The sequence below is a fragment of the Argopecten irradians genome, chromosome 2, assembly GCF_041381155.1.
Source record: "Argopecten irradians isolate NY chromosome 2, Ai_NY, whole genome shotgun sequence".
Taxonomy (NCBI): domain Eukaryota; kingdom Metazoa; phylum Mollusca; class Bivalvia; order Pectinida; family Pectinidae; genus Argopecten; species Argopecten irradians.
The window spans coordinates 72,258,681-72,272,219 of NC_091135.1; the positions used below are offsets into that span (position 1 = coordinate 72,258,681).

Genomic DNA, 13,539 nt, shown 5'->3' on the forward strand with positions numbered 1-13,539 from the left:
ACCCACTGATTGTGTAGTCACCAACTAATGTAGAACAATTACCCTAACACTGTCTACATCTATATCTCAGTACTCACTGATTGTGTAGTCACCAACTAATGTAGAACAATTACCCTAAACACTGTCTACATCTATATCTCAGTACTCACTGATTGTGTAGTCACCAACTAATGTAGAACAATTACCCTAACACTGTCTACATCTATATCTCAGTACCACTGATTGTGTAGTCACCAACTAATGTAGAACAATTACCCTAACACTGTCTACATCTATATCTCAGTACTCACTGATTGTGTAGTCACCAACTAATGTAGAACAATTACCCTAACACTGTCTACATCTATATCTCAGTACCCACTGATTGTGTAGTCACCAACTAATGTAGAACAATTACCCTAACACTGTCTACATCTATATCTCAGTACCCACTGATTGTGTAGTCACCAACTAATGTAGAACAATTACCCTAACACTGTCTACATCTATATCTCAGTACCCACTGATTGTGTAGTCACCAACTAATGTAGAACAATTACCCTAACACTGTCTACATCTATATCTCAGTACCCACTGATGGTGTAGTCACCAACTAATGTAGAACAATTACCCTAACACTGTCTACATCTATATCTCAGTACTCACTGATTGTGTAGTCACCAACTAATGTAGAACAATTACCCTAACACTGTCTACATCTATATCTCAGTACCCACTGATTGTGTAGTCACCAACTAATGTAGAACAATTACCCTAACACTGTCTACATCTATATCTCAGTACCCACTGATGGTGTAGTCACCAACTAATGTAGAACAATTACCCTAACACTGTCTACATCTATATCTCAGTACCCACTGATGGTGTAGTCACCAACTAATGTAGAACATATGTGTACACATATGTGTTACACATAAAATAGGAATTAGGGCCATTTTCACCACAATATGATAACAATAACAGACAACAGTACAAGATTGACTTACTTCCAATCAGCATTGTCCTTGGGAAACACTCGTCCTGATTTGGTTGTGATAATTGTCCCGTCAATGTCAAAGCCAGCTATCTGTTCAATCATTGTACAAACTATTGAAATAATACATATATTACTATAAAACTATAATTATCAATATAGAATTAACTTGTTACCAATTTAACTACGAGAAATCTATATCTATAAATCCATTGTGATATTTATAAATCCATTATGATATGATTCTGAAATAATTACTTAATCATTTAATTTTTATTTTATCATTGGTATCAAATAAATGAGAAATTTCACAAAGAAAATCTAGGTAAAGGGTATTTCTTCTTTTTCATTTTCGCTTCATCGATATACAAGTGCTAACAGTACCTAACAGATCACAGATCCTATTAAAAGCATCTTTTTTAAAATATCAGGACCAAATTATTTGTACCTTGTGGGATTTATTTTGGCTTTTCGCGAATCATGAAATAGGATTTACCTCTATTTCCCCTATTGGGCCCCGCCCCTCCTGCCCTGGGGGGGACAGAGCCAAAATTTATACAAGTTCTGTTTCCCCTCCCCCAAGGATGTTTGTGGCCAAATTTGGTTACAATCCATGCAGAACTCTATGACTAGTAGCGATTTAAAGGAAATGTTGACGGACGGACGGACGACGGACGGACGGACGACGGACGCCGCGCCATGACATAAGCTCACTGGCCCTTCGGGCCAGGTGAGCTAACAATTACCCTAACACTGTCTACATCTATATCTCAGTACTCACTGATTGTGTAGTTACCAACTAATGTAGAACAATTACCCTAACACTGCACTGTCTACATCTATATCTCAGTACCCACTGATGGTGTAGTCACCAACTAGGACACTCAACATACCTGAACAAACATCTAGGACACTTTACATACCTGAACAAACATCTAGGACACTTTACATACCTGAACAAACATCTGGACACTTTATGTACCTGAACAAACATCTAGGACACTTCATACATACCTGAACAAACATCTAGGACACTTTACATACCTGAACAAACATCTAGGACACTTTACATACCTGAACAAACATCTAGGACACTTTATATACCTGAACAAACATCTAGGACACTTTACATACCTGGACAAACATCTAGGACATTTTTTATACCTTGGAAAAACATCTAGCATACTTTACATACCTGAACAAACATCTAGGACACTTTACATACCTGAACAAACATCTAGGACACTTTACATACCTGGACAAACATCTAGGACACTTTATATACCTGGACAAACATCTAGGACACTTTATATACCTGAACAAACATCTAGGACACTTTACATACCTGGACAAACATCTAGGACACTTTACATACCTGAACAAACATCTAGGACACTTAATATACCTGAACAAACATCTAGGACACTTTATATACCTGAACAAACATCTAGGACACTTTACATACCAGGACAAACATCTAGAACACTTTATATACCTGGACAAACATCTAGTACACTTTACATACCTGAACAAACATCTACAACACTTTATACCTGAAAAAACATCTAGGACACTTTACATACCTGAACAAACATCTAGGACACTTTATATACCTGGACAAACATCTAGAACACTTTACATACCAGGACAAACATCTAGTACACTTTACATACCTGAACAAACATCTACAACACTTTATACCTGAACAAACATCTAGGACACTTTACATACCAGGACAAACATCTAGAACACTTTATATACCTGGACAAACATCTTTATACCTGAACAAACATCTAGGACACTTTACATACCTGAACAAACATCTAGGACACTTTATATACCTGAACAAACATCTAGGACACTTTACATACCTGAACAAACATCTAGGACACTTTATATACCTGAACAAACATCCAGGACACTTTACATACCAGGACAAACATCTAGAACACTTTATATACCTTGACAAACATCTAGTACACTTTACATACCTGAACAAACATCTACAACACTTTATACCTGAACAAACATCTAGGACACTTTACATACCTGAACAAACATCTAGGACACTTTCCATACCTGGACAAACATCTAGGACATTTTATATACTTGGACAAACATCTAGGACACTTTACATACCTGAACAAACTTATAGGTCATTGCACATACCTGAACAAATATTTAGAACAATTTACATATCTGAACAACCATCTATAACCCTTTCCTTACCTTTGAACTAGCTCTAACTCCCTTCCCAGTATAAACATACAGTTTATCGTGGTGTTCCCACTTAGAATCTTCCCGAGGCAGACCTAAACAGTTAGCTCCCTTTTTCACCGTTTTGTCATCACTACATTTAGAGCTACAAGGAGATGCAAGCTTTGAAGTAGAAGGAGTCTGGTTTTCATTTGAGTGTTTAGAATTGGAGAGTTTCTTCTCTTGATGTTTTTTAGGAGATTGTTTCATCAGTTGTAGTTTCTCTTCTACAGATTTTACATGTTCCTCCTCCTCACTGCTTGATTCTGTTGTCACAGTCGATGAATTAGAAATTCTTGCTTTTTTAGTGTTGTGTGAACTATGTCCATTGTCTGAAGCAGGTCTTTTCTTTGTTTTACCATTGGATTCTGCTGACATGTCATTTGAATTTTTCACTTTTTCTTTTCCAAATTCTACTTTTTGTGGATACTGTCCTGCCAAAGCAGCCAAATAAATCAAAAATAAAATTGATTAAATAAGCCATAAGGAAATAAAATAAAAAATTATTCAACACAACTGATGAAGGAAGTTAAGGAACAGTTATTATAAATTACTACTGGTACTTTGGTCAAAATTGAATATTATAATTCAACAAATGAAGCTTGATCTGTTCCAGTTTCTTCTTCTTCTTATAGTAGACACAATTCCATCGATGTCGATGATTGCATTGTGTGGATTGGCAGGGACATGATTGTGAATAAAAAGAATGAAGTTATTTACAGTGATTATGAAGGTGCAGGTTTTTTGGGGTTTTTTTTGTGTATAGTTATAAGATAAAAATATGATAGAATTTTAGGGAGTGGGGTTTAGGTCTTCAAGTTCTGTTTTAGGATATGTGACTTGAAGACCTCTAGTGAAGTGCTTTGTACTGTAGCCACCGGTAGGATGTTCCATTGTTTAATTGTGTGTGGAAAAAATGAATGTTTGAATATGTCCTTCATGGCAGCTATATGTCTATATGTGAATGGGTGTGAATGTCTGGTCCTGTAGTCTGTCAGATGAAGAATTTGACTATAGTCTATTGCCACATGATGGTGTAAGATTTTATAAAATAAAATTAAACGTGTTCTTGTTGTGCGTGTTTGTAGTAAGGTCCAGTTGAGGTTTCCCATCATGTCTTGTACTGAACTTGTGTTGTGGTATCTGCTTGTTGTGTAGCGTTCTGCTCTGCGTTGTGTTTTTTCGATTTGCATGATTTGATTTGTCAGGTGAGGGTCCCATACGGAGGAGCAGTACTCCAGTTTGGGTCTGACTATTGATTTGTAAGCATGTTCTTTTATATGATATGAGTTTATCTGTAGATTTCGTTTCAAGAATCCTAGTGTCTTGTTAGCATTTGCAGCAGTTGGTTTATTTTGTCACAACAGTCATCTTCAATATTTAAGTAAAAGTCAGATGAATTACCGGCTAAAATATAAATTGTGGCTCCATCTTCCAGTTTGCACTGTCTGCCCTTCTCCATTTCAATACCGTCTAATGCTGAGGAGTTGTTACCAACCTGCTTTACCATAACAACCTTTGTTTTCCAGTCTGCGGTTACTTCTACTGTAAAAAATTAATCATTTCAATTCTGACAAAAAGCCTGTCTAACTCACATCATAAACATTTCCTGCAACATGTGTATATATACATTAATATATTGTGAAAGTTCGTTAAAGTGAAAAAAAATATTTTACCGACATATATATATATGTAGCGAAAAACTGCGGGAGTTATATAATTACGTATTCCCAGCATGCAGCCCTCGGTAGATGCCTTCTAGGGTAACGTCAGGCACCCGCCACAATACCCGAGTTTTGATTAAAGTAGAGTGGGTCGTCGAGTAAAACACAATTCAACGCCGTAATAAAGTTCCACGTGTATTCAGCAACAGTAGCATTTACAGTGTAATAGCGCGTCCCCACTCCCGGGACCAGCGTCGAGGGGACGTCAGTTCCCAAATGTTGTGATCGTATAGTTTTGATTTACAATCCCCACGACACCGGTCAGCAGACGAATCCCGAGAGTGGGGACGCGCTATTACAGAATGGTGCTGATTCTATTTCGGACTTAAGTTAAACTATACATGGAGGTCAGTACTGCCTGCTCCATAGATGTTCAACCGTCCCATCGTAATAGAAATACTTTCAACATTATACTTTAGTTTAGTAGTTTCAACCTTGTACATATTTATGTTATATTGTTGCTTTTACTTTTGTTTGTTTAATTAGGATATATGATTCATCAAAGTCTGGCTTTCGTATTCATAGACTAAGAGGCGAAATTATAAGTAATGTTCCCATTCCATAGGTAGTGTCCCCATAGTAAGGTTATAGTCTTGGTGACAAAGGTATATTTTTGTAAAAATGATACTGTGATCTTAAGGGGGGGAGGAATGTGAGAATATAGGTCATTAGCCTTATCTATTTAAGGTTCATTATATGTTAACTAAGTCCATAATCGCTGTGTATCCCTTTACTCGTACCAATCCGTTTAATGTGACACCTGTGGGATGGGGCTATACACACATATCGCGTATACTTCCGGTTGTGTGTTAGCTGCTGTCATATGTATCCTTGTGCAGTCTAGGGTAACTTGGTGTTTACCTTCGAGACGACAGGATATTGGTGAGTTGCCGGAAGACGTTCCGCGCTCACTGCGCATATGCCATGGATCTGGCCAATCGGAATGGGTGTGCGACGTCGCAAATAGGACCAGGGGGCTGGGGTATAAAAAGGGGCTGCACAGCGAAAATGGCTGACTTGCATGGCCGGATAACCGGCCAACACTCAAGGAGAGATACCTCTCCTACCTCAGGAGCTGATACCAGCTACCACACAGTGCTGACAACAGCACACGTACATTAGTGCGTAAACGTTAGGACACGTGGGGGTGTGTACACGTTAGTTAGGGAGTGGGGCTGTTGCTAGTGTTTACCGGGAGGTGAGGGTGTAGTGTATAAGTTTATAGGTATAGGAGGGGGTAGATATACCGTTATCAATAGGTCCTATATAATCCTATAGGGGTGTACTTATATTGAAACCGTTTTTGTATTACTTTTACTTACTTTGTTACCGTTTATATGTATCACTGTTTAATTGATCTAGTTAATTAATATGAATAAATCTCCATTTATCTTTATGTAAGTGTTTGTTGACATGTAATTAAATTGCTCCGCCACATCCTTTATGAACTTGGGATTGAGCTGTCTGTAATCAGCTCAGCGTGTGTGCGTGTCTCTACTCTCGGGATTCGTCTGCTGACCGGTGTCGTGGGGATTGTAAATCAAAACTATACGATCACAACATTTGGGAACTGACGTCCCCTCGATGCTGGTCCCGGGAGTGGGGACGCGCTATTACAACAGGATACAGTTACAGTTCACAGGATAACCACTCCGCTTTCTCTAGCATAGAAACGTGCACTTAAACAATAGTCCAAACCAGCAAACACATGAACTCTGTTATTCAAACCAGCTAACACCTGAACTCTGTCATTCAAACCAGCTAACACCTGAACTCCCCGAGCTTCAGTTTCGTGCCCCTTGTATAACAGACATGCAGGAGCCTTGCAGGAGCGCTGCAGGAGCACCCCGCTCCTTTGCAGGAGCGGTGGAAGAGCGGTGGGCTCTGGTTACCAAAATTGACAATAACACTAAAACATAACACTTAGAAAAACGATTAGCCACAAGTAAATGTTGACCGTGTGTAATATAAATGTGGACACTGGCAGATTTTCCAGACCGATGTAGCCATTTGTTATAGATAATGGGGATGGGAGGCAATTAATACCTCTGAAATAGGGGGGCAATAAAATTGAGGGAGCCCCGCAGACTATAAGTGCCACGGCTATAGATAATTAATTACTTCACGGATTAAGGGTCCAGCGTGACGTCCCCCATCTAATTACCAGATGTCAACAGATAGATGCGCTATAGAAAAGCACTAAATAATGATGTATAGACAAATACTACAGAATATAGAAAAACACAATAGAAAATATAGAAAAATAGTACATATATATATATTTTAACGACACTATAACAAGATATTTTTGCCTGTTAAATTTGTAATCCACCACCTACCTCAATAAACAATAGTGGATTCATCGGATACATTTTACACTTGGTACAAAAAAAACCTAACTGTTATTACACAAAATTAATTTTAACCAAAAAATTAACACCATTGACTAATTATAAGAAACTGCAGGTATTCAAGCTGAACCTCTCAAGCTGAAGTATCAAGCCACTTACACTGATTTCTAGAGCATCTAGGATCCATAATGCGTGTCAGCGGACTACGTCCGATCGCCACTGTCTCGCCATGAGGCAAGGGGATCGGGTCGTGTGTGTTGTTTGGACAAACGAGATTGCAAAAGCGCACCTTATATTTACTCATACTTCGATTAAGCGGCGCGTAGAGCGATTTCTGTATCCCTCTAACAAAATGTTCAATCCTTCCTATTCTGTAGAAATAACCTGCCAGAATTGCTTATTCGTGCAAATGATTATATACTATTGTAACAGATTAGGCCTAGACCTATTTATATCATCCAGTTATCAAATACTGGCCTGCTCGCGCCATTTACCGGATACGTACTTTTTCTTCCTTTTCAATCTGAAGAGTTCCACTATTTGACAACAGGAAGTTGCATGTGGATTTGGTGTGTTGTGATCTAGATTGCTGAACGTACGTTTTTTTTTTGCTCATCTTTTTATTGATAACTTCATATAATCCGATCACAAGTGTGAAACTAAACTAATTTAAGCGTAACTTAGTGAAAAATAGTTTTAATTATTACAGTGGTGTATCTACTTCGCTGATGGCGGCCTCGTTGAAAGTGCACACACTTGTAGAGAGGCATTGATCTGTTGATGGTATTATAGATCTTGGTGGAGATAGGGGTTTTTCCCCCTCCTACACCGACTTTTGAGTTCCGGCTACGCACGCACAGATTATTATAGTGTTATTTACAAATATTTAAAAGTATCACTGATTCACTATTAACAAACAATAAAATATCTATAAATTCCAGTCATAAGGACTGAAAATATGTATCATTTTAAAATATTTGTGTCAAATGAATAGAGGGTACCCTATGTGTACTAGTTAATAGATTTAGTTTCATAAAATTTTGATCTATCTACAGGGTAGATTGATACAATGATATATAGTGGGGAACTGATACAAGTGGCGGGGCAATCCCCAAACAACTTGTACCAACTTAATGGTAAATGGGTATATAAACCTGAATAGACTGGCGATTAGAATTGGTCTATAGACTGCATAGGTGTTTTATAGAGTCTCTTTTGCAGTTTCCTTAGACCAAATCTATTTTAATAGTTACACTACCGGCCTCACTAAGGATGTTCACTTAGGACAAACTTGTTGTTGGTCTTCCAATATTTGTTTAGCCGAGTCTTAAAGCTGTTGATTGACTTGGCGTTGACTACCTCATTTGGTAATGTATTCCAGTGATTGATGACTCTATTGGAGAAGGCATTTTCTCTTGTATTCAGCCTGACCTGTCTCTTGAACAGTTTGTGGGTATTTCCTCGGGTTGACTGGTATGGTCGACTACTAAACATTGTGTCTGAGACTATTTTATCATGCTTATTAATAATCTTGTATAGTTGAATCAAATCACACTGTTAGCTTGTTCCGAGAAGTTCAGCTTCTCATCTATGATCACACCTAGATCCTTTTCTGTTGAGACTTTCTGGATAGTTATGTTTGAGGATTCGTCCCGGATGTTGTATTGGGATGTTTTCTCGTTGTTACCAATCTCCATATGTTTACATTTGGTAAGATTGAGAGTCATCAGCCAGTTCTCTGCCCACTTTACCATTTTATCTATGCTATTCTGTAGTTCTTGTCTGCTACCCGGAGTAGAGATTTGTTTGTAAAGTTTGGTGTTGTCAGCAAACATTTTAACAAGGCATGGCACAACTTCTGGAATATCATTTACGTAGATCAGAAACAGTACTGGTCCCAGAACACTTCCTTGGGGAACTCCACGTGTTACAGGTAGACTATGGGAACATGTTCCGTTATCAGTATATTACAGTTATACATTAAAGATAGGCCTAAACTGCTACATGCACAGGAGTTTGATGTTCTGTCAATAATATATAGTATACATATATAAAAAATACCCCTATATACTAGTAGGGGTATTTTTTATATATGTATACTATATATTATTGACAGAACGTCAAACTCCTGTGCTACATGCAGAGTACATGTCAGCTGCATGTAGGCATGTACATTACCAGGTTGGGGAAAACCACTAACAAATCCATACTCCAATTGGGGTATAATATGAATTTAAGGCAAAATTAAGCCTCAGAAGAGCGCAGCTACGTGTAAAATGTGAATGTGTTTAGGATAATAACCTCAGAACGACATTAAAACTGTTTAAACTTGGTAGTCCGATCATTGATTTTTATTAAATGCTATTCTTCATCACTATTGATGGATGTTTTGTGTCTAGCAATATATATTGATAGTCGTCATATATATACACTACAGGTCAGAAAGAAATATATTCCACCGGAATCTCTCAAAGGCGAAAAACTTGGCAACATATGTCATGTATCAAAATTATGCTGGAATATGTGCCGTCATCTTTGGCACGAAGCTTCCTTACGTCACGGTTGGCGGTGCCGTGCGCTTGACAACACACAGACAGTATACCATTTTGACCAGAACATTTATTGTGTCGTTCTTGTCTTTGTGTAGAAAACTACTTACAGTAATTTCAAAGTGTATCCTGATGGCATGTTTTGTCTATATATACATATAGAGAAAATTTTAAATCTCGTCGTGCTGATAACAAGAATTGAAACATGGCTGACTGCATGGAGGCGCGAGACTTTACCCGCAGGACATGATTTCAAAGTGCAAGAGATACTGGAATGCATTGGAATCTATATGCTCACACACATGTTATGGTTAGTAGTTAGTGGTTTTCCCCGACCTGATTACATGTTACCAGGTTACTGACTAGGTATTAAACTTGTCTGTCATCAGGTCCGGTTGCACGCTAAATCTGGCTATATAGCTAGATTTGACTATAAAGCCAAATCTGACAACACATATAGTGGACAAATGTAAACAAACAGGTGAGGTCTGGTCAGGTCACATTTTTCTTGTGCAGTATGAAAGCATGGATGATGAAACATGTACATTGTAAGTCGGTGATATGAATAATGTTTGCCTACTTGTTCATTTGCAGGCAACTTTTTAAAATTCCATCGTTGCAATTATTTAGTATCCATTATCACTATTCCCGAGTAACAAAACTATAGCAAGACGAACCAATATGGCATCGTTGTGTTGCGTCTGTAGATAAGCATCCACCCGATAAAGATTCGGGCCACAGGTGCACTTGGAGCATGCAGATCCCGTGCAAATTGACCATGTGCAAAAAGTGCTATAGTCGGCTCATAAACAGCAAGATATTTGACATATTTTAAATGGGAAATTTGGATTTTATATCTTTTTCATCAGAACATGAGGATGAATGGATGCGAGTACCAAAAAATGCAACAACAGATTTTTAAAAAATCACCAGAAATTATCTTGGATGACAAAAATATTTCGTTTTGCCGATTCTCAAGATTTGTCTTTCAATTTTCGATGTGTACACTGATTTTGTGACCAGGTATGTCATTTTTGTTTACATTTGTTCACTATACGTGTTGTCAGATTTGGCTATATAGTTAAATCAAGCTATATAGCCAGATTTAGCGTGCTACGTACCGGACCTGGTCATTATATGTCGATAGATTATACATTGACCGACGAGTATAATACCTATATATTTGCTATGTTTTGGGCAGTACCACGTACCCTTGTAACAGGCTACAGGTTAGGCCCACCTATAGTATAAATCAAAGGTCAGAGATTAGACCCGCCTATAGTATAAATCAAAGGTCACAGGTTAGACCCGCCTATAGTATAAATCAAAGATCACGGCTGGGATGGTAACTAGCTGGCTGGTAGACAATGTAGAACTGTACTCTTTTATGCATAGTATATGTGTATCTGCTTTTATTATGTTGGGATTTTGCACAGGATGAGTGAACTGGAAAACCAGGTGCGTATGGTGCTGAAGTTGTTGGAGGCTCTGACGACCCCTGATAAAACAAAACAGGATGGAATCACCAAAGACAACAGTAAGATATACATTTCTCCCATACTTGACAGGGTTCTCCTGCAGTTGCTAGGGGAAAGATAACTCTGTCTTTTACCGGGATAGGGAAAAGACAGCTCACGCGCTAGACAGTGACGTCACCAATACATGCGGCAACCATTTTTACGCACAGCAACGTTGATATCAACTGAATTTTCACCATTTCTCGTTTAAGTATGGGAGAAAAAGAATCAAAATGGGCCTGTCAGGTGGACAGGGATATCTAAGATTTTGACCATCAACCCACTTGACAGGCCCATACAAGATTCTATTAATCCTTTATGGGGTGATGATCGCCTATAATTTTAACTTTTGCAATACTATTGCTATCAGGGAAAACACTACTGCGATAATTTAACTATTGCAGACTACAATTGCAATAGTATTGCGATAGTATTGCATTCTGAATTATTTTAAAATCCAGTCAATGAATTATATTGGCCGCCATGACGTACTTCTACTCTGTCCATCTGTCTGACTATGTATTATATGGGTTCTCCATCAGAGGGAGCTCTATAGTAATCACTCTGTCCATCTGTCTGACTATGTATTATATGGGTTCTCCATCAGAAGGACCTCTTTAGTAATCATTCTGTCCATCTGTCTGACTATGTATTATATAGGTTCTTCATCAGAGGGAGCTCTTTAGTAATCACTCTGTCCATCTATCTGACTATGTAGTATATGGGTTCTCCATCAGAGGGAGCTCTATAGTAATCACTCTGTCCATCTGTCTGACTATGTATTATATGGGTTCTCCATCAGAGGGAGCTCTATAGTAATCACTCTGTCCATCTGTCTGACTATGTATTATATGGGTTCTCCATCAGAAGGACCTCTTTAGTAATCATTCTGTCCATCTGACTGACTGTGTAGTATATGGGTTCTCCATCAGAGGGAGCTCTTTAGTAATCACTCTGTCCATCTGTCTGACTATGTAGTATATGGGTTCTCCATCAGAAGGACCTCTTTAGTAATCATTCTGTCCATCTGTCTGACTATGTAGTATATGGGTTCTCCATCAGAGGGAGCTCTATAGTAATCACTCTGTCCATCTGTCTGACTATGTATTATATGGGTTCTCCATCAGAGGGAGCTCTTTAGTAATCATTCTGTCCATCTGTCTGACTATGTAGTATATGGGTTCTCCATCAGAGGGAGCTCTATAGTAATCATTCTGTCCATCTGTCTGACTATGTAGTATATGGGTTCTCCATCAGAGGGAGCTCTATAGTAATCACTCTGTCCATCTGTCTGACTATGTATTATATGGGTTCTCCATCAGAAGGACCTCTTTAGTAATCACTCTGTCCATCTGTCTGACTATGTAGTATATGGGTTCTCCATCAGAGGGAGCTCTTTAGTAATCACTCTGTCCATCTGTCTGACTATGTAGTATATGGGTTCTCCATCAGAGGGAGCTCTATAGTAATCACTCTGTCCATCTGTCTGACTATGTAGTATATGGGTTCTCCATCAGAGGGAGCTCTATAGTAATCACTCTGTCCATCTGTCTGACTATGTATTATATGGGTTCTCCATCAGAGGGAGCTCTATAGTAATCACTCTGTCCATCTGTCTGACTATGTAGTATATGGGTTCTCCATCAGAGGGAGCTCTATAGTAATCACTCTGTCCATCTGTCTGACTATGTATTATATGGGTTCTCCATCAGAAGGACCTCTTTAGTAATCATTCTGTCCATCTGTCTGACTATGTAGTATATGGGTTCTCCATCAGAGGGAGCTCTATAGTAATCACTCTGTCCATCTGTCTGACTATGTATTATATGGGTTCTCCATCAGAGGGAGCTCTATAGTAATCACTCTGTCCATCTGTCTGACTATGTAGTATATGGGTTCTCCATCAGAGGGAGCTCTATAGTAATCACTCTGTCCATCTGTCTGACTATGTATTATATGGGTTCTCCATCAGAGGGAGCTCTATAGTAATCACTCTGTCCATCTGTCTGACTATGTATTATATGGGTTCTCCATCAGAGGGAGCTCTATAGTAATCACTCTGTCCATCTGTCTGACTATGTATTATATGGGTTCTCCATCAGAGGGAGCTCTATAGTAATCACTCTGTCCATCTGTCTGACTATGTATTATATGGGTTCTCCATCAGAG

The 13,539-nt window shown here is 38.5% G+C and overlaps 2 protein-coding genes across 2 annotated transcripts in view; one reads left to right on the forward strand and one right to left on the reverse strand.

Moving 5' to 3' along the window:
- LOC138316838 (bifunctional polynucleotide phosphatase/kinase-like) overlaps window positions 1–7,818 on the reverse strand; it is a 46,998-nt gene extending 39,180 nt beyond the window's left edge. Inside the window, exons 1-4 of the mRNA XM_069258492.1 lie at window positions 7,464–7,818; window positions 4,634–4,774; window positions 3,203–3,663; window positions 987–1,066 (exon numbers count right to left, since the gene is read on the reverse strand). Of these exons, the coding sequence (XP_069114593.1) occupies window positions 987–1,066; window positions 3,203–3,663; window positions 4,634–4,774; window positions 7,464–7,608 (827 nt within the window). The 5' untranslated portion in view covers window positions 7,609–7,818. The remainder of the gene's footprint in view (window positions 1–986; window positions 1,067–3,202; window positions 3,664–4,633; window positions 4,775–7,463) is intronic.
- LOC138316839 (transport and Golgi organization protein 6 homolog) overlaps window positions 7,787–13,539 on the forward strand; it is a 32,246-nt gene continuing 26,493 nt past the window's right edge. The window contains exons 1-2 of the mRNA XM_069258494.1: window positions 7,787–7,899; window positions 11,290–11,390. Of these exons, the coding sequence (XP_069114595.1) occupies window positions 11,291–11,390 (100 nt within the window). The 5' untranslated portion in view covers window positions 7,787–7,899; window position 11,290. The remainder of the gene's footprint in view (window positions 7,900–11,289; window positions 11,391–13,539) is intronic.